The sequence below is a fragment of the Marasmius oreades genome, chromosome 7, assembly GCF_018924745.1.
Source record: "Marasmius oreades isolate 03SP1 chromosome 7, whole genome shotgun sequence".
NCBI classification, from domain to species: Eukaryota; Fungi; Basidiomycota; class Agaricomycetes; order Agaricales; family Marasmiaceae; genus Marasmius; species Marasmius oreades.
The window spans coordinates 839,600-864,164 of NC_057329.1; the positions used below are offsets into that span (position 1 = coordinate 839,600).

At 45.7% G+C, this 24,565-nt stretch overlaps 7 protein-coding genes across 7 annotated transcripts; 4 read left to right on the top strand and 3 right to left on the bottom strand.

The window, feature by feature from the left end:
• Nucleotides 1–1,000: 1,000 nt before the first annotated feature.
• On the top strand, nt 1,001–1,711 carry E1B28_010972 (uncharacterized protein; the record flags this gene model as incomplete). The annotated part of the gene is made up of 1 exon (XM_043155959.1): nt 1,001–1,711. The coding sequence occupies one exon, from the start codon at nt 1,001–1,003 to the stop codon at nt 1,709–1,711; it is 711 nt and encodes a 236-aa protein (XP_043005743.1).
• Nucleotides 1,712–2,129: 418 nt separating this feature from the next.
• E1B28_010973 (uncharacterized protein) lies at nt 2,130–2,806 on the top strand (the record flags this gene model as incomplete). The annotated part of the gene is made up of 3 exons (XM_043155960.1): nt 2,130–2,516; nt 2,568–2,696; nt 2,747–2,806. 3 exons carry the CDS (start codon nt 2,130–2,132, stop codon nt 2,804–2,806), a joined length of 576 nt encoding a protein of 191 aa, XP_043005744.1.
• An 8,030-nt stretch (nt 2,807–10,836) lies between these two features.
• On the top strand, nt 10,837–11,216 carry E1B28_010974 (uncharacterized protein; the record flags this gene model as incomplete). Its single annotated transcript, XM_043155961.1, has 3 exons — nt 10,837–10,872; nt 10,916–11,047; nt 11,097–11,216. The coding sequence occupies 3 exons, from the start codon at nt 10,837–10,839 to the stop codon at nt 11,214–11,216; spliced, it is 288 nt and encodes a 95-aa protein (XP_043005745.1).
• A 426-nt stretch (nt 11,217–11,642) lies between these two features.
• On the top strand, nt 11,643–12,093 carry E1B28_010975 (uncharacterized protein; the record flags this gene model as incomplete). Its single annotated transcript, XM_043155962.1, has 2 exons — nt 11,643–11,911; nt 11,961–12,093. The coding sequence occupies 2 exons, from the start codon at nt 11,643–11,645 to the stop codon at nt 12,091–12,093; spliced, it is 402 nt and encodes a 133-aa protein (XP_043005746.1).
• Nucleotides 12,094–14,190: 2,097 nt separating this feature from the next.
• E1B28_010976 (uncharacterized protein) lies at nt 14,191–17,544 on the bottom strand. The gene is made up of 11 exons (XM_043155963.1): nt 17,278–17,544; nt 16,789–17,218; nt 16,703–16,732; nt 16,564–16,650; nt 16,127–16,508; nt 15,974–16,066; nt 15,784–15,920; nt 15,352–15,732; nt 15,174–15,293; nt 15,009–15,118; nt 14,191–14,953 (listed from the first exon to the last, which is right to left on the bottom strand). The coding sequence occupies exons 1-11, from the start codon at nt 17,502–17,504 to the stop codon at nt 14,296–14,298; spliced, it is 2,655 nt and encodes an 884-aa protein (XP_043005747.1). The 5' UTR covers nt 17,505–17,544; the 3' UTR covers nt 14,191–14,295.
• A 79-nt stretch (nt 17,545–17,623) lies between these two features.
• E1B28_010977 (uncharacterized protein) lies at nt 17,624–21,607 on the bottom strand. Its single transcript, XM_043155964.1, has 8 exons — nt 21,216–21,607; nt 20,682–21,143; nt 20,585–20,631; nt 20,520–20,525; nt 20,256–20,471; nt 19,921–20,192; nt 19,394–19,869; nt 17,624–19,336 (listed from the first exon to the last, which is right to left on the bottom strand). Exons 2-8 carry the CDS (start codon nt 20,690–20,692, stop codon nt 18,136–18,138), a joined length of 2,229 nt encoding a protein of 742 aa, XP_043005748.1. The 5' UTR covers nt 20,693–21,143; nt 21,216–21,607; the 3' UTR covers nt 17,624–18,135.
• A 58-nt stretch (nt 21,608–21,665) lies between these two features.
• On the bottom strand, nt 21,666–24,502 carry E1B28_010978 (uncharacterized protein). Its single transcript, XM_043155965.1, has 5 exons — nt 24,355–24,502; nt 24,198–24,297; nt 23,765–24,137; nt 23,254–23,708; nt 21,666–23,188 (listed from the first exon to the last, which is right to left on the bottom strand). Exons 1-5 carry the CDS (start codon nt 24,429–24,431, stop codon nt 22,127–22,129), a joined length of 2,067 nt encoding a protein of 688 aa, XP_043005749.1. The 5' UTR covers nt 24,432–24,502; the 3' UTR covers nt 21,666–22,126.
• Between the last annotated feature and the right edge of the window lie 63 nt (nt 24,503–24,565).

The window sequence follows — 24,565 nt, forward strand, 5'->3', positions numbered from 1 at the left end:
AGGCACTTTTGGATGTGACTACAGAATGTGCACCTAGCATTCTGATATCAAAGCCAAAATTCCATTTTCTGGTTCATCTTCCAGCACACATTCGCCGTTTTGGACCAGCTCTTATATTCTCAACCGAGTGTTATGAATCATTAAACCATGTATTCTGACTATCATGCATTTACAGTAATCGACAAGCTCCAAGTCATGATTCATGTATGGCCTTTGCAGCTCAAGACATTACAAAGCATATTGTCACTGGAGGATATTGGTATGATCCAGCTTCACAAAAATGGGTCCATGCTGGTCAAGCAGTACTCTCCTACATGCAAGACAACTCCCTTTATCATAGACTGCTTGCAATACCAAGTATCTCAAAGGATAATAGTTACCCATGTAAGTTTCTCTTTCAAGACCAGCATTGTGCTCAATTAGTATGTCACAGGTGTAATAAGGCTTTCTTCCACCAAACAGTCAGATACAAATAAATACAAATTAACTTGGTCATTTACAGAGGCATCCAAGGCATCTAATAGTCAGGACCAAACTTGGAATTCCTTGCAACATCAACAGTTCCATGTGGGTGCCTCTGTAAGTGCTCAAAATGGAGACCAAGTTCGATGCAGTATGTTTGCTGCATACCAATTTAAGGAAAAGGTATATAAATTTAATTTCCATAAAATAATAAAGAGTGTTTTTAACCTGAGCTCTTGGCCAGATTCAAATTGGGCAAGTCAAGGAGATTCTTGCCACATCAGGAAGAATCATCCCAGATAGGCATAGTCACTTTGGAGATCTTCAAATTTCTTCCAGAACCCCATGAACTCCTAATAATGCCAGTTCTTAAACCAGATAATACTCAAAATTCATTGCAAATTATAGATCCAATAGTGAGTGTTAGTTAATATTTTCTATAAAACTGAAACACTATAACTTATTGGTTTAGAACCCCATCTGTTTGGTAAATGTACAACACAACTGCCATGCAGGAAGATGCACAGCATACAAGAGCATGTCTATTATCCAAGAGCGGTCCAAAACATCGTGCTCCCGACTTGTTGTTGATCATTCAGATTTGCAACTATTTGTTCTCAATACTCATGCACTTCATAACCATCTAACAATCTCAAAACTTCTCCTGCCATCACTCACTTCTGTACTATCAAGACCCCCCCTTCCATCTGAAGAACAAATAACACTCTGCACAAAGGCAGCAAAATACATCTGGGATCAATATGCTATCAAATGTGGCACTATCGATAGCAGTTTCGTGCCATTAGAGTCAGAACCTCTTCCATTTGAGGGTTCTGATGGTATTAGGGCTGGTCAGAGTCGGGGCCAGGGCTGGGGTCAAGGTCAAGGTCGGGGTTGGGGTTCTGGCAGTCATGGTGGTGGCCAGGTTCAACTACATGATTCTGGAGCCATACAAACAGACATCCAATGGGACATAGCAAACCTCAATATGCTTAAACATAATTGCCTGCAGGAGCTGTGCAAAATCTTTGCCCTTAATTGGTCTGGAAACAAAGCACTGTTGATTGCAAGGTTATCAGGTATTCCACATACAGCTGTTATGGAAAAAGCAGGGGCACACAGTATAGAGACAGAAGAAGGATCTGTGTCAATGGAATATCCAACAGATACAAATGTAGCTATGACTACTCTGGCAAGAGAAGGAATGGACTTGACAGAGAGCACACACTCTGTTCAGGATTTCCAGTGAAAAGAGAAGGACTTGAAGCCCAGTGGGGTTTCATTGGCAATGTTGGAAGAGTGGGACCAAATTTTCTCTCTGAGTTTCACTGTATCTGAATGTATAATTTCATATGCAAAAACAATTTTTTTTGTTGTATTTAATAGTCTTTTATATATTCTACTCCAAAGGGACAATCAATAGCCTCATACTTGGGCAAGGGAGCAAGTGGTGAGAGGGGCAACTCTAACAAAGGAGCACAGACTTGGTGTTCAAACGTTCAAATGTTCAGCACTCGCAGATGTATTGTGACAGGAGTGACGTTTGTCACAGCCACTTTTCAATTTGACTCCAACTTCCACCATTGCTGGTGCAGTGGGTGTCCACCCCACTTTCCCTCTTTTCTATTCTCTCTCTTCTCTCCTCTCGACCAGCAACTCAATATACGATGGGTTATTTCGAAGAAATTATGGAGAAAGCTACGGCTCCTGTTGAAGAAAGCATGAACACGACAGCGCAAGCAGCAGCCAGTGGTTTTCATCCCTACAATCCAGCTCTCTTCAGAACGCCTGGTTGTAACGGTACTCCTATGCATCTGATACACTCTTTCGACTGCCCCCTTGAAAGCACCGCAACATTTGGCGACGTTCTGTTAGGAGAAACTTCTCCTTCGCCTTTCCTTCCAGTGTCCTTCCCCCAGTGTCACAAACACATATATGAGCTCGAAGATGATACTCCACGCACAGCCAAGAGGATGAAGCTGTGTATCGAAGAAGCATCTGATGCGTCAGGGCTTGACAAGGATGAAAGAGAACCTGCTGAGAAGTTTTCAAAGGTGCGCCTCGTCCCACATAATCAATCAACCACTTATTCTTTTCTCTTTTAGCTGCACGAACGACAACGCGATACTGTTTTATTCATCAAAATGCAAGGCATCGAGAAGCTCCTTCAAAATGGGGGTCAGCCAGACCTGGGATCTCGGTATGCTACACTGCTACTGGATACAGATTTCAAGGTTTGTTCTCACTTTTCATCACACTGGACTCAGAACTGACCCGTTCACAGACCTTTTTGTACTCCAAGATCATGGCATGTCTCTTAAGCCCCTGTGATGCACAGTGTTGAATAGCGTGTAAGAACAGGAAAACGTCGGAGTCCGTTGGAGCTCCAGAGTGCGAGAGAGTGGCTAAAAGGAATGTATAACCTCAGTGGTGGTTTGACACTACGATAATAGGGAATACCTAAAAGGAATGTATACTATAGAAGGTAATATGAGTACTTCTGAATAAGGGAAAATAACAGAAGACTTACACCTCAGTGGTGGTTTGACACTGAGGTGTTAGTGTATGTATTTAGTAACTATATACTCTAACAGAGATTAAAGGCATGTGTAATTTTGACATACAACACTCCCCCTCAAAATGAACACTAATCAAAAGTAAGTCCGAGCATGGATGTGAAGTGTATGAATTTAGCCCAAGACAGGGACTTTGTAAATGTATCTGCAATCATTAAGTCGGTCGGAACATAAGATAAGGAAATTTGTCCTTGTGAAACTGTTTGTCGGATCCAGTGGAAATGAACGTCTATGTGCTTTGTGCATGCATGAAATGTAGAGTCCTTTGATAAACGAATAGCACCTTGATTATCGCAGTATAAGTCCATTGCATCAGATCCACTGTCGGCGTTCGGTAAAATCAGTCTTAGCTCAGATAACAACTTGTTGAGCCAAATTGCTTCTTTGCCGGCGTGAGTTAACGCGACTTATTCGGATTCCGTGCTGGAAAGTGTAACAATAGGTTGCTTTTTCGTACTCCAGGAGACCGCTCTGGATCCGATAAAAAATGCAAATCCTGAGATTGAATGGCAGTGTGTGTGTGACGCCCAATTGGCATCTGAGTATCCAGACAGGTATAATTTGTCTCCTCTGAGTTCGAGCTTAACGTCCCGAGTTCCTTTCAAATAACGGAATACATGTTTAACGGCGTTTAGGTGAGTTGTTCGGGGAGATTCAAGAAATTGAGAAAGGGTATTAACAGCAAATGTGATATCCGGGCGAGTCATGATACTTGCATACATCAGTGAGCCAATTGCTTCACGATAAAGGGATTTTTCATCGGAGTTTAATGGATGCGGTGATATGGCAGGAGATTCGAGACTAAGGTCAATTCCGGTAATGGGTGAAGTATACCACTCAAGAGTCAACCTAATATCAGAGCTATGGAAGTAGCACCAACACCAAATCAACCCAAAAACTAGTAAACCTCCATGTAAAGTCTATCAATAACTCCACACACCAGGAAAGATTGCAAGGGTGGACTGCTTGGCAAAGGTTACGCACAAGATCACAGTCTCAATATCGTATGAAGGTTTTATGAAATCAATGTGAAACTGCAAGTGTAAAAACACCACAACTATGGAGATTCTAAGGTTTGTAGGGGCTCTGTTTATTGTCCAGTGGACTGAGTGGGACTATGAATTTTGTCTACGGTAAGACTAATTCGAACAATTGGAGACTATTGCCCTCGGCGGACACGAAAACTAAGTCCTCGGCAGACACGAACGCTAAGACCCTCGACAGATCACGAAACAGTAATCAAGACCTCGGCGGCCTACGGACGGATAGTTCTCAAGTTTGACCTCGACGGTCTCATATAGTTCAAATCAAATCTTATCGTTTCACTGCACAAAGACAGGGCAAATCTCTCTATTGGTGTCAAGAGCAGTTACTCACGGGCAACCCACTCAGGACTTTCCTACGCACGGGTAGTACTTTTTTATCTACGGATACATGAGCTGCTTTTATACTACTTCTACGCTAGCTTTGTAATCCTATCTCTACTTGTTTCATCTCTAAAAATAATGCACTGTAGCTACGAATCCATGCGGAGTCTTATCGCTAGGGACTGCTACATGTGCAGAATCTTGTCTATGGAGCTCTTCCGTATTCGAATCATATGTTTTGGACCAATCTGGACCGTTCTTCATTCTTGTTTCAGCATGTAGAATGGACCTACATAGGCGTACCATATGGTATTTCCTGCCTACGGACCTTATCCTGCATTTTGACATTATCAAATCATATGGACTTTGTGTGCCCAAGTGGTTCCAGCGTATGGATCCAGAGTTCCTAACCGCTGTAGCACATGAACAGCGCGGACTCCGAGATCCGTTGTTCATTCCTGCCTGGTTCCTAAGGTGCTCTATCTGTGATCTGGGATCTGTATCATGTCTTTTTGTCTTTTCCTCAGATCGGGACTCAATCTATGGTCATATCAAATTTCTCCTAGTCTGTGTGGTCTTACGTCCGATTTCTTGTCAACTAAATCCCCCGTAGAAGTAGATACTCCTAGTATGAAGGTCTTTTGACTCCATTAAGTTCTGCTACGAATGGTTCTGTGAAGACTACAAGTCTTCTAATAGTACAATCCCTTGATATGCCAGTGCATAGTAGAATGTAGAGAGTAGAACTTGGTGAATTACCGCTTAAGTCCTCTGCTCATAGTGTTCTACAGGTTTCGAATGGTCATACAGTTTTCTGACACGATCTACGGCTCTCTCTAACTGGTCTAGCTGCGCCTACGGCACATTCTACTAGCGGCACTAGCTTTAACTAGCAATTCGGGCTCACTCTAGTTCTTAATACGATAAATATCGCCCCGTAGCACTGTTTAAAGTGCAAAAAGAACCTTGTAGCATAGTCAACTAAGTCGCATTACCGGGTTCCATTGGAGTATCTGCAGTCCGAGCATCCTGTAGATCCATACACGTTACAATTTGGTCAATGTACGCATGTTGGTCCAGATAGATTTTTCGGGTTTCTCGGTTCCAGGATGAGCTCATTCCTAGAAACCAATTAAACGCACCAAGATCAACGAGTTCAAAGTGTTCGCCGACTTGTTTCTTTGCAAGTGCATTAGTTTCTTTGGAGTCCGCGATGAAAACAAAGTCATCCGTAGCGCTGGCTATGATGCTCCAAACTGTACCATCAAATTTGTAGTAAATGGCTTCATCCACATGACATTTGGTGTACTGCATGGTTCCGCAAATTTTCTCCTCCTTCGCTTGGGTCCACTCGTGTGCTCCCTGCTTTGTACCGTATAAGGATTTCTTAAGTCGGCATACTATTCGCTTTCCGTGAAGGTGGGTTGGAATGGATTTAAATTCTGAGTAGTATGGAGGAAGTTCCATGTAGATTTTCTGGTCCGGTGGCAGTGTACCATAGAGATAGGCATTTTTGACATCTCCATGGTCAATTTCGGCTCCGAGACTTGTGGCGACTGCAAGTAGTGTACAGATCGTCGCCAGATGCACCGTCGGAGCGAACATATCCATGTAGTCTACGCCAAATTTCTGCATAAAACCCTTTGCTACTGCTCTCACCTTGTACTTGGCAACTTTTCCTTCAGAATCCCATTTTCTCCAGAGGACGCATCTAGATCCGACGAGATTGACACCTTTGGGTAGCTCTACTAGATCCCAGGTTTCCATCTTTTCGATCTGATCGTATTCAGCTTGAAAGGCCGGTCTCCAGAGTTCCGCTTCGGGTCCAGTCAATGCTTCCTCTACACTTGGTTCATCTTCTACGGCGACCATCGTTTCCGCGATTAATTCCTCTAGATTGAACAGGACTCCCCCTGGTTCTAATCTTTCCTCCTCATCTACAAATCCGGCAAACGCGGTAATGGCACTAAAAACTACTACTAGGTGCAGCAAAACACACTCCAAGCACGAAGTGCGCAAAACCAAACCCAACACTAGCAATTAGCGTAGTTGATTTGTGGAGGTCGGTATCAATGGACGCTCTCAGCAAGGTTCACTGAGAACTCTAAGATAAGACTTCAAGGGTGGGGCTTTATATGGTTCAAAACAAATTCAAATTCTGTGTTCACAAGTCAAAATGACAAAGGCTTTCTATGAAGTTTACTACTTCGAGGAGGTGTTCAATTCTTTCTAAGTTCAAATAGAACTATCAAATTCAATTCAAATTCGAGTCAAAGTGACTCTACAAGTTCAAAGTTTCCAAGTACCAAAGTGGCAACAAATTCAAATCAAATTCAAAGTTCAAATCTAATCTTTTCCAAATACAAACACCAACTTCGAAGAAGTGGGGCAAAGTATGAGCCAGAGTCCCCTAGTGAAAGCACTTAGGCTTCTGTCACAGGTTACTGGGGAAAATACTGCTGCTACCATCCTCCCTTATATACGCCTTTTCGAATAAATAATAATCAAATGTCGAAGATATGGTAAAAAGTCGAAAATATAGAGAAATCCCTTTCAGAGATACCAAAGTACCCTTAATCAGGTATAGTACATGTCAATTAGATATAAAACTGTCCAGAATATAGTATTCCTTATTCCTTTTCCTCATATTTTCTTTATTCCTGTTCCAAGTCGGATATCTTTGACATTTGCATGTGGATACATCCTGACCCCTTTTTGTTTCCAAGGTGAGTCCCCATGTGCTCCCTTGTTCTCTCTTGTTCTATCCGATCTGGAATAGTCCAAAACTGCTCGATCTACATTCCAGGGATCGTTCCTATGGTTCTTTCCTGGTAGAATGTCCTTTCTGACCGGACATCGTCGACATCCGCCCCTTTTCTTGTTTCCAGCTGTAAGTTACAGCCACCGGCATTGTTTCCGTTCCTTAAGTCCAAAGTGGACTTTAGATAGTTACATCCGTCCGATTGTTACTTCCAGATGTACTTCTAAGAGTTGTTTCCGTCTTTTCAACCAATATCGAAGAAATCAATAAATTGATAGTAAAATCAAGTGTCCCCATGTTTGCTACAGGTAATTGCGAGTGAGACGAGGCCTATCCAAATGAACGAAGGTTTTTAAAGGCTGCTTCATCAGTTCCTACAGGTTTCGGAACGTCGAAGACTCTCATCTATAGGGTGTTTCGTACTTTCTGTACTTCGGATAACCTGCAAATAGACCCGTGCTTTGACTAGCAGCTTGGGCTTGCTCTAATCCTCATATTATGTTCCCATTTTGATTATATTATATATAAAAATGTTAAAAATGCGTTTATTTAGGTACTAGTAGAGTATATCCGTGATAGCGGCGTCCTTTCAGGGTTTGATATGATGAGCCTTCACGTTCATGTTGTTCATCATTCTCCAACCACCGGGTCCAGGTTTCGCAGCTGTTGTTCTTACCGGACGGTGATTTATTTCGGGTTCCGGAGCTTCCGGAGGCTGTTCCGGTTCGGGTTCTGGAGTTCTTGGCGGTGTTGGTGGTGGTGGATCGTCTGGGATTTGTGGCAATGGTGGTGGAATAGTGGCAGGGACTTGTGGCATACTGGAAATGCTCAGATTGGACTCGGAAAAATTCCTAGAGGTTGGAAAATCAGGTAAGTCTGTCTCCCCCTCAATGTGAGCAGTTCCAGGTTCGAATTGTTCGTCTTTGTTGAAGACTACATCCCGTTTGACCGAAACTTTCCGCTTTTCAGGCCAGTAAATTCTGTACCCTTTGGTTGCTTGGTCGTAACCAACAAACCTGCCTTCCTTTGCCCTTGCATCTAGCTTTCCTGCTTCTAAGTCCTTCACCCACACTTTCCGTCCCCATTCTGGTACATTTGCGATGTCTGCTTTTAATCCAGTTCCGGCTTCCAGCGGAGTTTGGTCATTCTTCAGTCCTCTATGACGAAGTCGATCTTTAACCCAAAAAGCATGGTTAATTGCTTCAGCCCACAAGTTCCGGGATAACTTGGCACGTATCAACAGTGTGCGAGCCATGTCCAGTGTTGTCCGGTTAATCCGTTCGGATCCGCTGTTGGATTGCGGCGAATCATGGGCTGTCAAATGACGAATGGTTCCTTTAGACGCAAGATAGTTGTCAAATTCTGTAGACAAAAATTCTCTGCCTTGGTCTGCTCCGAAAATTTGGATAGGTTGGTTCCGTTGAGTCATCATCCATGCCTCATACTCCTTGTACTTCTGCAGAGCTTCCGATTTATGCTTCATGAAGTGTACCTGCAATTGCTGAGTGTGTTTGTCATGGAAAGCAATGAAGTAATTGTGACCACCTAAGGATTTAACAGGTGCAGGTCCCCAAACATCGGCCGTAACTTTTCTGCCAACAACTGGTTGGAACGATTCTTCTTCGCTTTCCTTCAGAAATGGCCTCCGAGTAATTTTCGCTTTGACACAGTCTTCACAAAATTCTCGAGGTGACTTTGGATCAATTCGGATTCCAGTGATCATTTTGTGTTTGATCATGTAGTCAATATCATCATAGTTGACATGGGCAAGAATCCGATGTGCTTCCATACGACTTAGAGTAATGTCCGGAGTAGATGATTCAGTAGCATGAGCATGATGATCTGTGATACGATAGAGATTTCGGATCCGGGGAATTCGGCCGACGATTTTTCCATTGGATGTTTGAATAATGCATGTACTGTCATGGATTGTAAGTTTGCATCCGGCTCGGTCCATGCTGCTGACAGAAATAAGAGTGTAGACCATCTGTGGACAATAATAGATGTTCTTCAGCGTAACTTTCGTCGGACTTTTCCCGGGTCCCATCGGAAAGTAAACCTGCATATTCCCTTTGCCAATGGCATTAAAAGATCGTCCGTCGGCGGCCGTAATAGGCTCCAGAGGAATTTTGATGTAATCACTTATACTATCGTGATCTGGGGTAAAATGGCTGCTTGCTCCACAATCTATAATTTTATCGGAGTCCGTGCGGGTAGCCACGTTGGCTGTATGTTCGCTTCGGAAATCCGACGTAATCCAGTGTTTGGACGCTGCATAGTCCACAGAACTAGTAGCTAAGAGCGCAACTCCATCGGACTTTTCCTCCTTTTCGGCTACGTTAGCATCCTTTGCAACTTTCTGCTTCTCTTTCGGCAATGCCTTAAACCAGGCAGGTGCACTATCCGCCTTACCTCCTCCTTCGGCATAACAATCAGTCTTGATGTGACCCTTCTTGTTACAATTGTGGCAAGTGGTATCCTTGTGGGGATTTCCACTACCTCCACCTTTTCCGCTTTTTCCGCTACGGTTCCCTTTTTGGTTTCCGTCAGATCCGTTAGCTTTATTAAAGGAAGCTACAAGGGCCTCCTGCGACTTCTTCTCCTCCACCTGCATTAGCAATTGGTCATACTCACTTTCGAGACTTGACAAAAGTACTTCAATATCGACTGGTTGACTGCTGTTTCGGGCTATGATGGAGATCGAGGTGAGTACGGGTTTGTACATGGCAGACGATGATGGAGATCAAGGTGAGTACAGGTTTGTACATGGCGGATGATGATAGGGAACGAGTGATGTTAGATGTAAACATAAGGTTATCAACAGGGTGTCCCATTTCAGCCAACTTTTCTCGGAGTTCCTTCATCTCCATAATGTGATTCCAGAGGTTTCCGCCTTCCGATAATCGCATGTTTTGAAGTTTTGTCAATAAATCAGCCGCTATAAGCGATCCACAATTTTCGTTGACATCTATAAGTTTCTTCCAAACGTCGCATGCTGTCAGTAAATCTCGGACCCGTATGAAGAGTGATTTCAGAATGGTTCGATAAATGAATTCTCGGGTCTGAGCCTCCTTCTGGTCGTACTCATCCCATGCATCCTCATTCTTCTCTACGGCCGCTTCTTCTACCGGTAGTAGCAACAATCCTTCTTTATACCACTCTTGTTGTAACACTAATTTTTCCAGCTTCCGTGTGGTCCCAAACAGGTGCCATTTGAGTCCTTTGGACACGGCGTGGTTAATGACTCTGGACTTGTAGTCTGACCAGTTCGCACTTCCCTCCTGTAGGGTAGGTAATTTCTGTACCAGTTTCAAAGCTGTTGAGGACGACATAGTTTCATTGCCGGGGCCCATAACCTGTGATGTGCAGTGTTGAATAGCATGTAAGAACAGGAAAACGTCGGAGTCTGTCGGAGCTCTGGAGTGCGAGAGAGTGGCTAAAAGGAATGTATAACCTCGGTGGTGGTTTGACACTACGATAATAGGGAATACCTAAAAGGAATGTATACTATAGAAGGTAATATGAGTACTTCTGAATAAGGGAAAATAACAGAAGACTTACACCTCAGTGGTGGTTTGACACTGAGGTGTTAGTGTACGTATTTAGTAACTATATACTCTAACAGAGATTAAAGGCACGTGTAATTTTGACGTACAACAGCCCCGACCTCATGAACTATCTTGGCGGAGTGTGCGACACTCTGATGGTATGATCTCTTTCATATTTTCTACATCAACTAACACATACAGACTCTCATCCAACGTGACCCTGACATCTTCAACGTTCCACCCAAGTTGTTCGAACATCATATGTATGTCAACCGGCTCCAGTTGATGGTGGTCAATGGGCTCTCCAACGCAAGGGGATCAATCAAGGCAAAGGTATAAGCTTTGACTATACTTGCTTCAGCCAACTGACGAACAACGCAAGCTCAAGGAATCACTTGGGAAGAGGAAGAAAGGTGTAAAGACCCAGCCCCAGCCTGTCTCTGAGCTCGGCACCAGTCTTGCAGTGCCTGGAATGGAGATCAAGGGCTCCCATTGGGCATGAGTTGTGTTCTTTGTTGGAATATTTATTACATCTTCTCTTCTATTTCTACTTTTATGATTGTTACCACCATTCCATATACACACCTCTTACTACTATCATTCCACAGTTGACCACAGTCGTGCGCAGCAATCCACAGCAGTACAAACCATACGGTCTTATCTATATTTACCTATTGGACTCAGTATATAAGATGTAGCTAGTCTACCTCAATAACTATCAGTTCTACTCCCTTCACCTGTAGTGAAGCCTCTGGTCATCTTTCCACCTGTAGTGGAAACCTCTTAGCTGCTAAGACTACCTGCTGTAGTCACTCTCAAGAATATCTCTTTATTCTTCTCACATTCTTGGTCAGTCATCATCCATTATACTTCTGTTTTACTCATGTCTCTTTCAGCATGGTTGCTATATCCGTTCCAAACAATCAGCATGCCAAGGAAGAAATCCACAACCAAATCTGCCAAGGGCTCTACCGAGACAACGTCCAGTGAGACGGCCACTGAGACACCATCAAACACATTGAATGACACCGCCACATCAACAGCAGCCAAGAAGAAGGGTGAACCTGAGAAGGCCGTCCAGGACTCCTATGAACCAACCCAGTTCTGGAACTTTGTCAACCACTCCCTTAAGGACGTCTGTAGCAGTGCTTTGAGAGTTGGAAAAACTTGTATAGGTCAGCAACAAAAACTGTCCGAGTAAGTCGTATTAGAAACTCCTGAGATATACACTAAACTAGTTTTTCAGGTTCTTTCAGGTGATTCTTGCTGAAGAATTGAAGATGTATAGGCCGCCGGAGCCATTCAAGGCTCCTTCTCTGGACTCTATGGCTGTCACCATTGGCTGGCAAAGCAAAATTGACAGGGCAATGGCCTTTTGATATCCAGTGTTCGTTCATTCGTTCATCAGTGTTTTCCCTCTGTCATCCTCTTCTTATTCACTGTCCTCACCATGTATAGATAGAAATTTTTTGCTAGTTACATTCCAAATACCTCCTCCCTCTCTCATCGCTCTTAGCACCCGCTGTGCCCCCCCCCCCCTCCCTCATACCCTTGTCCTTTGTCATACCTGTATTAGTTTTCTTGGACAGGAGTACCTATACAAGTACCTACGTACCTATGATCCTTCCCAGCCCCACAATCTTTGTATAATAAAAATTTGAAATGCTCTGATGATTGAAGTGGTATTGATGCACAGAACCAGTAAGTATGACAGAACAAAGCTCAGGGTCTCGTAGATTATAGGGATATACAACATGCAGCACACATATTCTACATATGTTCACCATATATTGAAAGATATGGCACCCAGATCGCCGGGCCCCATATGTGTCATAGTTGATCTGACTTTATGATGACCATATGGAGCCCGTCTTGGTGACAGATGGTGATGTTGCTCCCACTTTACAAAGTAGCACAGATCTACATGATATGGGCCAGCTTTGGCAGTGTAGTTGGTGATACTGTTCAGTTGATCCCATCTGCATCGTGGTCGAAAACTATTGAAGGTGATGAGTCTTTGTCTCGTTTTCTGTGGGTGTAGTGCATCAGCTCTTCGGTACATATGAATTGCAGATGCCAGAGCGGCGAAGCCAGGAACAGGCATCAAGGTTCCAACTGAGTGACAGTGACAATGACTAATCCACCTTCCCTTTCTTCGTTCCACCAAGAACTCATCTTCCTTCACTCATTTCCGTTATATACAGTACATTTCAATACCCACCATCCCACCCATAATTCACCATAGAACACTTGGCACTATGACATTCTTGTTCAGCACTAATAGATTAGCAACAATCGGAAAGTATTATCAGATTAACAGTACATAACTATTGTAGTAGTGATACCACAGCCTACTCAACTTCGTATTTGAGTTGAACTTTGCAAGAGAGTAAACAAAATCACATTGGAGGATCCCGCCTGCCCAGCGGCATGATCCTCCCATGTTCCAGTCAAGCTAACACTTGCCCCCAGCCCAACCTACATCTCTCTTGTGTAGACATTGACTCACATCAGACGAAGTTGAACTTAATACTTATGGATCAGGTAGGGAAATTTTGGTTGTTGAAAAAATCAAAATGGTCAAGTACCTACCCTCAGCCAGGACAACCCTGGCAAGCCAATATTTTGTACATACGGATCGGACTTGGCTACCGGCGAGCCCATTTACGCACATTAGTACTCGATTTGGGTGGTTTTAGGTACACTAGGATTGGAGTGTCAGCCAAAATGAGACCCCTTTTTGGTACATCCCGGATAGGACCATCCAGGGTCTCCCATTCTGATTTGTAGCAAATAGTCTGCACGCTACACCCTCCTGGGCTACGAAAACAAAACTCTTGTAGGTAATAGAGGCCATTCGAAATAAAAGAGGAGAACTTTCTACATAATTCCAATTACATTGAAGAATTTTCACGGCGGTAGTGCATCAGCACTTGGGCACTTTGATGGTGTGGTTGCCCCGGGTTTTGGCGGGTTTTGGCGGGTTTTTGGATGGTCACACAACCGCACCACCCGACAATTCCACAATCCACATATATAACTTGTACATTAATCAAAATTTTATTTATATATCAGTTCAAAATCTGCCAAAAGTATGAATTAAAAGAGCTACTATAATTTAGAATGGTGTTATGGTGAGTGGTGAAGTTTAATGGTAGCAAAATGGTAGAGATTTTGGGTGGTCAGACAGGTCCATCAATCAATTGCAAATAAACGGACTGGGGTTGCTGATGGCGTGGTTGTCGGTTGTTCCGGGTTTTCTTGGGTTGCACAACCCAAGAAAACCCGCGGCAATCAAAGTGCCAAAATGCTGATGTGGTACTAGTAGAAACTACACCAATTTGAAATCTGAGAGAAATTCTAGCCAGGAAGGTGGTACAAGGAGCTCAAGTCAAGGAACAAAGTAGGCACGGCACAATTTGATATTCTCTTCACCAGCCTAACCATGCATGTAAAAAAGCACAATCAGTTTCAAATCACGCAGCAATAAACACAGAATGATAATAAAAAAGGCTTGTATCTACTATCGTGTACTGATTCACCCTACATATATACATATACCGTATTCTTCGGCTCAACCCTTAGGGCCTCGTCTGCTCCGTCAATACAAGCAAAACTTCAAACAACCTCAACACCTCCTCCTTCGCAGCATCTACATTCTTATCGATCGCAATCGCCTCCGTTAACGCAGGGAAAGTCGTAGCACCGTACCCAAGCCATTTCCCCGGCGCAACACCCAAATGCCTATACCACTCCCGGTCTTTAATCCCGTTCGGGTGAAGGAATCCTCGTTCGAATGTGAAAACCTTCTTATTCGCTTTAACTAGTCGTCTTGCGGCTTTGAGGAAGTCCAACCATGGGTTCTTAGGAAACGGTAACCGGGAAAGACTCGCAAAACCTTCTTCATCTTCGAGGGGGAGAGAAAGGAAATCCTTCCAGTCGTTGATGTGGTCGTAAACAGTTTCGGATTTGTCGGGACCGAAAATGGAGTGGTACCAAGCCGAAAGACGCCTGGTCACTCCTCCACAACGATGCGAGTGGGAGCGGGAACTTGGTGGTCTAGGGAATGAAGGCAATCTATCAAGAGCTTTCCTGAAATTCTCCTCAGCAGCTACTTTCTCCTCGTCCAATTCCAGACTCGCGTCTTGAAGCCGTTCAATTTGACCGCGGAGAAGGGAGAGGTGTGGTGTGATGTCGTCCTCGCCGTCACCAAAGATGTCAGCAGCAAGGTCTTCAACTCTGTAGATAAATGCCGTCAAGGCTGAGAAAGATGAGACAAGGTAGGGTACTTTACTTGTCTAGATAGTCATCCAACTCAAAAGCGTACTGGGTTGTGTTGAGGGGAATGATGACCGTATCTGTGAGTCGCATGACCGTCAATCCCAAGTGTCGTGCGACAGCGACCTAGGGAGACTCAAATAAAAACACACTGCTGGACGTCGTCCGTGGATCAGCTTACATGCTTGTTATATCTCGGATCCCCATACTCCTCCTGCCATCGAATAGTATCATAAATCGAGTGATAGTGATAGACTGCATCGTAGGGTGTTGGTGCGAAGCTTTGATCCATACTGGCAACCTGAAAGAGAAAAAATTTCGAACAACAGAGGACGAACATCAGGTAACGACGGACTCACACCAAGCCTCTGCAAAAACACTGTAAAATCACTTCCACTTCCCAAAGGGCCCACACCAGTCGACAAACTAGCTTCCTCTTCTACCTTTTTCTCATGATTTCGAATGTATTCCGGATCAACCCACGCCGACGCAATCTGAGTCCCGTTCAAACCAGAGAAGGGTCCCCTATCGTCACGCGCATCCCAAAGGGTTTTCCCTTCCTCAGTGGGATGAGGGATGTCTAGGGCCGTTCGTTTGATGAGATGAGCAAGCGAGGGAGACCCCAACGCAGTCCATCTTGAGCCTGCGGAAGATACGTCGACATTGATATACGCAATCGCGTGTTCAGAGAGCCAGCTGGCGAAGTCTTCGCCGTACTCTGTGCTACCGACCAGACCGTGCTGAGGAATTGTGAGAATGTGTGGGGGATGAATAAGACTACGCCTACGTACCTCTTCAGCATCCCAGCTTGCAATCAAGATCGTTCGAAGCGGTTTCCATCCTTGCCTCAACAGTTCCCCAAACCCTCGTACGATTTCGTGGAGAGATGCGGTTCCGCTGATAGGGTCAGCGGCACCTAGTACCCAAGCTAGTCGTAGGTTGATAATCAGCCTACGAAGGTATTGATTCGAGGAACCACACCATCTCGATGACAGCCCACGATAACCACCTCATCCTTGATATGGCCAGGAATAGCCGCCATTGTATTCCATATGGGAGTGATGTTGTAGTCAACTGTTCATGCTTCCGTCAGAAAATTCAAACAAACGAAAGCTGAGGACGAAGGCTGCATACCATGGTTAACCATTCTAACTTTCGAGATCGAACTCTTCCCACTTAGCTTCTTTTTTCTAATGTCAGAATCCTGAATATATATTTCCCCAACTTCCTCCAAAATTCGTTGAGCATTATGCCACGAAATCGGAAGACTGGGAATCTTCGCGAGGTTCACGGGCTCCTGTCGTTCGGCGCGTTCATAAGCGGGGTATCCTGGTGTGGTTGGATCTCCAGGGTGTGTTGAAAGATACATGACGCTTCCACGTTGAATGGAAGTAGGGTTTCGAGCTGGCCCTCGTGGGTAAGGCATGTACCCGTTTTCTACGGTGACGTAGCCGTCATCGCGGAGGTCGGAATAGATGAGAACGCCGGCTGCGCCCAGTTCTTCTGCACCTTTAACCTGAAAATCGTTTGGTTACGACGACGCTCGCTGGATTTACAGCAGGAAACGAAACCTTAAGTCCACGGAGTGTGTCACCGTAACGTACTAAAACGATTTTGCCAGTGAAGTTGGTACCTGCTTCGACGAGTTCATCGTAATCCTGAAGTGGTGCTGGTGAGTCTCATTCGAAAGAAAGTTGTGGTGATGCTTGCCTCTTTGGTTCCGTAATTCGCGTAAATAATCTGGACAAATGCATGAAACAAACTGAAGGTATGTAAGAATTTTGGGGCTCACTCACCTGGCCTTCAGCCTCTCCGTGGCTACTGAATCCGTGCCAGGCAGGTACGAAATCCCGATAGGTGTGTGCGTCTTCGTCTAATGGATCACCATCCTCGTTCAAGTCGGCGCTCCACACCGAGTTTCCTTTGGTATCCAGTAGTTCCAGGCTCCTGCTAACCGGTGCGTCGAGACTCGGGTAATAGACATCGATCCATGCGGTGGGTGCCCAAGGGCGCAGTAGTTCAGTGAGCCCGATGGTAGCTGCGCGGGACTTTAGGGTTCCTGCAGGGAAGATCGGTGGCTCCCGGGGTGATTTGATGCCTAGTTCGGTTTGGAAAAAGGAAAGCATCTTTTGCGCGTCTTCATAATCTTGGTGTGAGCCTGCAACGTGTGGACGACTGGCAAAGGTCTTTGCGGCAGCATGAGCACTTCTACCGTTTGGAACCGAGCTGAAAAGAACAGAATTGACGATCATTGAGAGGGCTTTAGCATGGCTAGTACGGCTTACAGGAAGAGTTTCTCTCTTTCATGCACGTCTAATGGAGGTGGTTTGTCCTGTAGTACATCCCTGTGAACCGTCGCGACTCCGCTCCAGATGTGGGTGAGGCCGTATAATCCATATAATGCAGTGGAAAGACAGATAAATGAAACGATGCGCTTCTTGAAGTTGCTGGATTGTACTGGTTGAGCTGTCGGTAAGGATTGTTTCTCTGGATCTGGTGCTTTCTTCGACATGGTGCACGGGTGGGGACGTTGTTGACGAGTAAGATAATCTAGCGCCTTGCGCGTCTTTCGCGCGTGCGAATTGTTTTTTAAATTCAAAAAACTCTGTAAATTCAGTGTAGCAGCCGTACCTCCGGAAGAGTGCCTCGTATAAATAGCTTTCCTTGCCGCCATCCTCTATGAAATCATCAGGATGAGTTCTCAGTACCTTTCCACCGAGCTGAAGCGTCGTCGGGCTCGTTATTCTGAAACAGTTCCAGCAGTAAAAAATGTGAATTGAGACGTAGAGCGTATTAAATAAAATAATTTACAGGCAACTTTTTTTGAATTTTTCGTACATGCGAATGACGCGGCGCAAGGTCTTTGACAATTGTTCGAGGGGTGGGGAATAATGGTGGGAGAATCAAAAATAGAAAACGTTATAAGAGAAATTCAAATTCCTTCCCCCCAAACCTTCCACCCCTGCCGGAAGCACCTGAGGCTGAGAGGAACGCCAAATCCTTTTCCTCCTTGTCCATCTTGACCCAAACCATCGGATCCCCATATCCGAAAGCTTCAGCCAACGGAACCCCGCTTTGCTGCATCAGTCCTTCTCTTCAGCACGAGGCAAGTCCTCGTTCAAAGCAACTGCAAGGATAGCTCATCAATTCTTCCAAACCGTGTCCACCACCTGGTGCGACAATGTGTGAACTGTATCGAGAAGCTCTGGGTCCGTTTTTCTGAGGTAGTTCTGGAACGGTGTTGGTATTCGAAGGAGACTCGCATATCTTGCCGCGTTATCACCAATGCAGGAGTACGTGGCCGCCGTACAACCATAGAGCACGATAGAATAATGGCGTCGTTCAATGTCAGCCAGAACAGAGCGTGTAACAGTATGGCCAGCAGGAGCGTCACCATCTATCTGCGTTGTCATAATCTCGACTCCGGACTTCTCCACCCCAAGCTGCATGGAAACAGACAGGATCGGCAAATCGTCGTGACACTCTCCAATCAAACTCGGGTTTGGAGATACAGTTATGCGTCGTGGGAAATTCAGCACTTGAAACTGAGCAATGCTTGTTCTTTCCACAGAAATCATCGAGGTTAAATCCCCATTGTGGAGCGGTATTCCAACGTCCTGGTCTTGCTTGTTGTAGGTTTGCATGGCTGCCCCTCGCTTGAGTAGTTCACTTGCAAATTCCAGATTGTATGATTTGCGGTCGCCGAGACGGGTGAAATGGGAAAAGTTGACCCAGGTATTGGCAAAGGCGACTTCGAGTTCGGGATCATCCCTGTATACGTGAACCGGAGTGGCTTGGCGGACTAATTTCCAGACTTCGGGTGAGAGAAGCTTCTCCAAAAAGTGTACTAGTCGGATTGGCCGATGGTACCGCAGCTCAAATGTCGAGCTTGAATCGAGCTTGGCAGCCCCGTCGTGTGCTACGGTCAGAAGAGTTCGGGCAATGAGTTGCCTACGTTCCTCCTGCGCGAGCAACCCAGTTTCCAAAGCATTCGCAAGTATACGCGGGGCCTCATCGACAATGGACCGGCCCGGATCGACATTGGACCGGGGCGAATTGAGGATAACCGCTGCTGCTTCCGAGAGCACCGGCTCGGAGAGATATGCAGAACGTACGAATTGTCGGTCTGCAGGTATGTTATAGATGCATCGCATATGCGACCTCACGAGTTCAACCTCTGTTGTACGTGAGACCAGCTGGTAGGGATCAAAGGGAATGAGAACGCGGGAATCAAGTGCCGCCAGGTCTGCATTGTTATGATCATTACCTCGCAACTTCAGCACTGCTAGATCAATCATTTTGTGCTTTTCGTCTTCCGGGAGGCTTTGATAATAGGAGTGCCACCTGGCATTCAAATATTCAAGTTGAGTAAACATTGCAGTGTAGCATCACCCAACTTACATGGGGCGACCAAATTTAGTCATCTGTCCCAGGTCGCAAACTCCTTCCAGGGTCAATTTGCCGACTTCCTTTGCATCTGATGTAAACTTTCGACAAAAAGTATCAAATCGTAGCTCGAAAAAAGGGGGGATAAGTTCGGTGTTGTTTTGAACTCGTATCGGCGCCGGGTACACCGCTTTGCTTGCCAGTGGTGCGAAGGTTAGCAAACTCGAGTTGGTGGACAAGAAAACGAAGAAGATCTGCATGTCGTTAATCATGTTCAAGACGCGCATCAAAGCATAGTAAGGGGTTCGTCGATGTGATTTGTTCGACGGTAAAGACAAGGTGTGGGCTTCATCAAAGTAGACAATTGCACAAAATTCGACTTCCGTCTTGTAGAGCTTCTTTAAACAATCAACGAGTGATTGAGCTGCGGTGCGCAACGCTTTTGCACGATGTTCAAGAAGCTTCTGGTGATCCACGGGTTCTCGTTCCAGCTGACCAGATTGTGAGTCGAAGCGGGAACGGTCTTGATACTGTACACACACCTCTCTGGCTTTTTCTACCACTCGGTCATAGAGCATGGTTCTATTTGTACCGACGTTATCTACAGTCGACCCGACCTTCATCCACTCGTACCATTTGCTAGCAATCTCTTGTGGCGTTCCCTTTGTGATTTTTGTTTTTTGGGATTGAAGTTCGGCGACCGTTTCGTTAAAAAGGGCTTGCAAGAAGACAAGCGGTCGTGTTATGGCATCCACTTCGTGCTTAAATTCTTTTGTGAGAAACTCGCGGACTTGGTGATCAAACGGAGGATAAGCTATGAGGAGGGAGGTAAGTACTTTTGTACAATTGTACAAATAGGATTCTGTGATGAACCTACTTGCACCGGACTCCAGCTTTTCATGGATGTTGAAAGGAATCGTGAACCGAAGTGTGGCAGAGTGATCCATCAGGCGCGACTTGCCCATCCCCGACGATTGGACAACGGGGAACGAGCGATTATAGTAGGACGTGTGTGTATGGTATCTATCCATGGCACGTAGAAGGATACCGGGACTTGGGGTACAGTAATCCTTTTCAAACGCTTCTTTGAAATCTGTGCAAATGTGTGAGGGGTTGACAGGCAGAGCATGGTAGAGCGCACATTGTACTAGATGAAGTTGCAATAGGTAAGTCAAGCCCGGAGAAAGAATCGAGAGGCGTTCCTACTTTCTTTTGACACGGATCTGTCCGTTAATTCAGCCATGAACAGTGTCCTGTTTTACAGCGTAAATAAAGGGATGATGTCAAATTCAGAACGACTCGCCGTGATAACATTCGTAGCTTTGTAAGGTCAACGACGATTAGTGGTCGTCGATGGCGTAGAGTATTGGGCGATGCAGAAAGGACCTCCTAGGAAACGTCTTGTATCAGAGAGAAGCAAGCCGAATAACCCCTTTTTCTTCGTCATCGATTATCATTGGATTTGAAACGACTTGTTCTTTATAATGATATGGACCTCGCAAACCTTGCTAACTTACAATCATAGTAAGACTACTCGAAAGAATGTATGTTTTTCTTTTGGCTGGTTTAACATTTGACGGTTAATGGGTGGCGGTTGGTAGGCACATTTAGAATATTCATACACGGTGGGTTTGGCATTCCACTGACGGTGTATTTTGCGCAACGACAGAAGACGGACGTGTCGATAGTGGTGGGAGTAGACCACTGTTACAGGGAAGAAGGGTCGAAAGGCGTCATTGGATGGATGAATGTTGCAGCAGTTCAACTTGAAGCAAACGACGATTCAGATACAGGTTTTCGTTGCGATGTAAACTGCTAACAGAAGGGTAACACGTACGGTCCTGGCAATTCCCATCGTTGTATCCCAGCCTCCCCTGACATCCTTCGGGCTAGTACTGACGAACAAGTCCACTGAATCCCTCGCCACGTCTTCTGACATCTACGTTCAATCTCACGCCTAGTAGTAACAGATGCATCAACAGCTTCTTTCGTCGGTGATCAATATCAATGGTTAATAGATATCCGATCCATCTCTTCCGAAGGCAAAGGCAGTGAGGGAACCCAGATGGATGTTTCTTTTTGAATTTGGATGGGTAGAGCGGAGATGGCCGAGTGGGTTGTTTTGGATCGCACCAAAAGGGTATATATTAGTTGCCTTGGTTTTGTCGGTGGACCGGATATAACGGCCAGAGCTGGCCAGAGCTTAGTGGAGGCAATGCACTGGTGGTGGTCATGGTAAGTTTTGAAGCCTTTCTCTGTATTCTGTCAGGGACAATGTACGGGAGTTGCCAGTGAACGTTGAATGCATGTCCCGAAAGTACCGAATGAGCCAGTCGCCTAAAACTACGTTTACACGGGTTCCACCAATTTTTGCATACATAGATCAGAGAGTAACGGTACAACAGGCACTAGATGAATACACGACAAAGAACAGTGGACCAAAACGTACCACACCCAGTCCAACCTATAGAGCAAGTGAAAAACGACATTCAAACTCCGAGGAATGAATACCTATGTCGACGCCACGAGCCAGAAGAAGGTATCGGAAGTATTGAGAGGGATATAAAGGATATGTGGGTAGAACCGGGACGTGGAATGTAGTGAAAGTGTAGAAGGAGAGGAGTCGATACATCAGATACAAGGTACTTACAAAGGACAATGGAGGTATCAAACAGTTTGGCAAAACAATGCGATAAATACACGGAAAAGTCGAGCGGGTGGGCGTCGTGTTTTCGCGGGTGAAAAGAATCAACACCACGCCTCCGTCCCCGAATCAGCCCACCACCTCTTCTCCCCACCTCTAACACTCCACTCGGATACACTCTCGGTGGTGGCAACATATATCCGACTACCTGATGGGTCAAAACAAGTACCTGCGATATCCATATCGTAGTACTTGTTGTGATCGGCAGAAGTGCGAGTTTGTTCCACGCTATCGCCTTCCAGATCTTCAATGGTATCTTGTATCTCTTGAGGAACTCGTGACCATGACCGCCACCGGTTGACGTTAGTATTCCCATTGGATCTTCCACTCGCAGAAACACTGATGGGCGGCGGAGGCGTCGAACTCCTCGACGGAACATGAGACGACACACAGTCCCATTCGGTTTCCATCTCAAAATCGCGGTCGTCCACATCCATACGATCCCGGTCATCGGCGACATTCTCGGGATCGCGGGAGTCGCCATCATCATGGTCGATGGAGGAACCACGGACCCCAACGGTGACATTGCCGAAACTCCCAAAGCCTCTGGATCTGGTACCTAAACCATGGTTGAACAGTACCCGAACATTTTCTTCGACCTCTCTATCACCAAAAGGTGGTATGACTACGAGGTCTTCTTCGTCATCTCGCAATGCGCTACTCGGAATATAGCGATCGCCATATCCCAAGTCTCCATCGGTGAGTCTTTCAGTGGTACGGGAACGCCAAAGAGCGCGATTACCTGAAGACGACACGTCAGAGGACGATCCTCGAGGAGAGATTCTGAACGTGTCTTCCAACGCTAGTACCACATACGGCGGCATCGTTGACTCATGCCTTGTAGTCCCTCCTCCGAGATGTGATGTCGCAGAAACAGCGACATGCCGAGGGTTATTGGAGCGGAGTGGACGTTGATACGGGCGAGACACGAATGCACGAGATCGAGACCTCGATTGTGATGAGGCGTGAAGATTCTGTTGCGAGGGTGTTCTGGACGGGACCTGGCGCTGAGGGTTTGTGCTAGCTCTGGAGGAAACTGGTGGGATATGTATTATTTCCTCCGTTTCGAACGTTCTGGCGTCGACGACATGTAGAAACGACGTGTGCTGACGAGAAAAAAAATAAATGCAATCAGAACAAAGAATCGCGTGTTAGTAAGGGCACAACACACCTCTGTGAACGTCATGATTTCTCTCCCGATACCGTTTCCGCCGCTCCCAAATTTGACATTCCGAACACTCCATCCCGGGGCTTTGGAATTGCCCCTAGTCCATTCATAGGGATCGTCTGATAGCCAGCCACCAGTCCAATGACCTCCTTCTGACGGTAACCTACCTTTGTCCGTCTGAAAGACCTTTAGTGTTTTGGTGCTGCGCACGTCCCAAATGGCAACTACCCCTTCCTGTGAGGCAACAGCATACTTCATGCCGTCATGCGAAAAAGCGGTGCTAAAGGAGGCGGCCAAAGAGGTCGAGGGAAAAGAAAGAGGCGAGCGATCAGGAGGAGGCATCGTGAGGTTCGTGATGGGGGTAAAAGATAGCCTTGAACCACCGGAAATTCGGTGAAGAAAGATATTAGAAGAATCGCCAACGGATAATAAGGTCAAGCCGTCGGGAGAAATGGAAGCTAAAGTGAAGTGAATTCAGTTGTGAGGATCAACAAGGGAGAAACACTGAACACACAATGATTCACGGGGACATTCAGCCGCATACTCCCAACCTCCTTGTCGAGTTTGGGGGAGTTCCTAACACGTAACGGAACATCGTAAAACTTGACCGAGCAATCATTATTGCTCACGACAATCTTGGGCTCAACGCTGCTTTCATTTGACCTTGCGAGATTCATGGATGTGAGGAGAACGGAGTTGTTGATAGACGCGTGCAGCTGGTCATCCAGTCGCCACAAAGGCTTGATGTTTCTCTTTGAATCATGTAACGAGAGATGAATCTCGGCTTCTTGACCGCCAGCCGCGAGAAGCGTGTGTTCAGAATCATAAACCTGCAATGACGATAGTGTATTTGGGGTGTAATGGAGGTCGACGAGGGTATGGGGGGTCTAATAAATAACAGTCGTTTAGTTGTGTGAGCTATCGCTACTGGAACCACGGAAACGTACTGAGTTTGGGGCGTGAAGGTCGTGTTCAACGATCGACTGCTGGTTGACATAATTAACTACTCCCTGTTGTCGAGGACAGATAATGAGATCTCGTAATTGTCTGCAGTCGAATGACAATCAGCTGCACAGCTCGAGGACGAGAGCTTTAGACACGTACACATGGCCGATGTGAGTTTGAGATGGGCAGATCGTCGTTGGTTTGGGTGACGACAGTAGAGAAGGACCTTTCGCCATCGTTGACAACGACGACGAGAAGTGCTGGAAGGATGTAAGGTGGCAAGAAGCAGGGGAGTCGTGGTTCCGATGATTGGGAATTCGTGTTGCCGGGATCTTTACAGCCTACAGGTATTGTATTGCATGACATAATT

Bases quoted from the DNA above. Each gene is read 5' to 3' on its own strand.
- E1B28_010978 (XM_043155965.1), bottom strand. From the start codon at position 24,431: ATGGCGAAAGGTCCTTCTCTACTGTCGTCACCCAAACCAACGACGATC. The intron at 24,298-24,354 runs GTACGTGTCTAA...ATTCGACTGCAG, and splicing joins CAAACTCACATCGGCCATGT to ACAATTACGAGATCTCATTA. The intron at 23,189-23,253 runs GTGTGTTGTGCC...TTTTCTCGTCAG, and splicing joins AAATCATGACGTTCACAGAG to CACACGTCGTTTCTACATGT.
- E1B28_010976 (XM_043155963.1), bottom strand. From the start codon at position 17,504: ATGTCGAAGAAAGCACCAGATCCAGAGAAACAATCCTTACCGACAGCT. The intron at 17,219-17,277 runs GTAAGCCGTACT...TGTTCTTTTCAG, and splicing joins GAAAGAGAGAAACTCTTCCT to CTCGGTTCCAAACGGTAGAA. The intron at 16,733-16,788 runs GTGAGTGAGCCC...GCATTTGTCCAG, and splicing joins ACGGAGAGGCTGAAGGCCAG to ATTATTTACGCGAATTACGG.
- E1B28_010977 (XM_043155964.1), bottom strand. The intron at 19,870-19,920 runs GTGTGTGTACAG...CAATCTGGTCAG, and splicing joins TGGTAGAAAAAGCCAGAGAG to CTGGAACGAGAACCCGTGGA. The intron at 19,337-19,393 runs GTAAGTTGGGTG...TTTGAATGCCAG, and splicing joins ACTAAATTTGGTCGCCCCAT to GTGGCACTCCTATTATCAAA.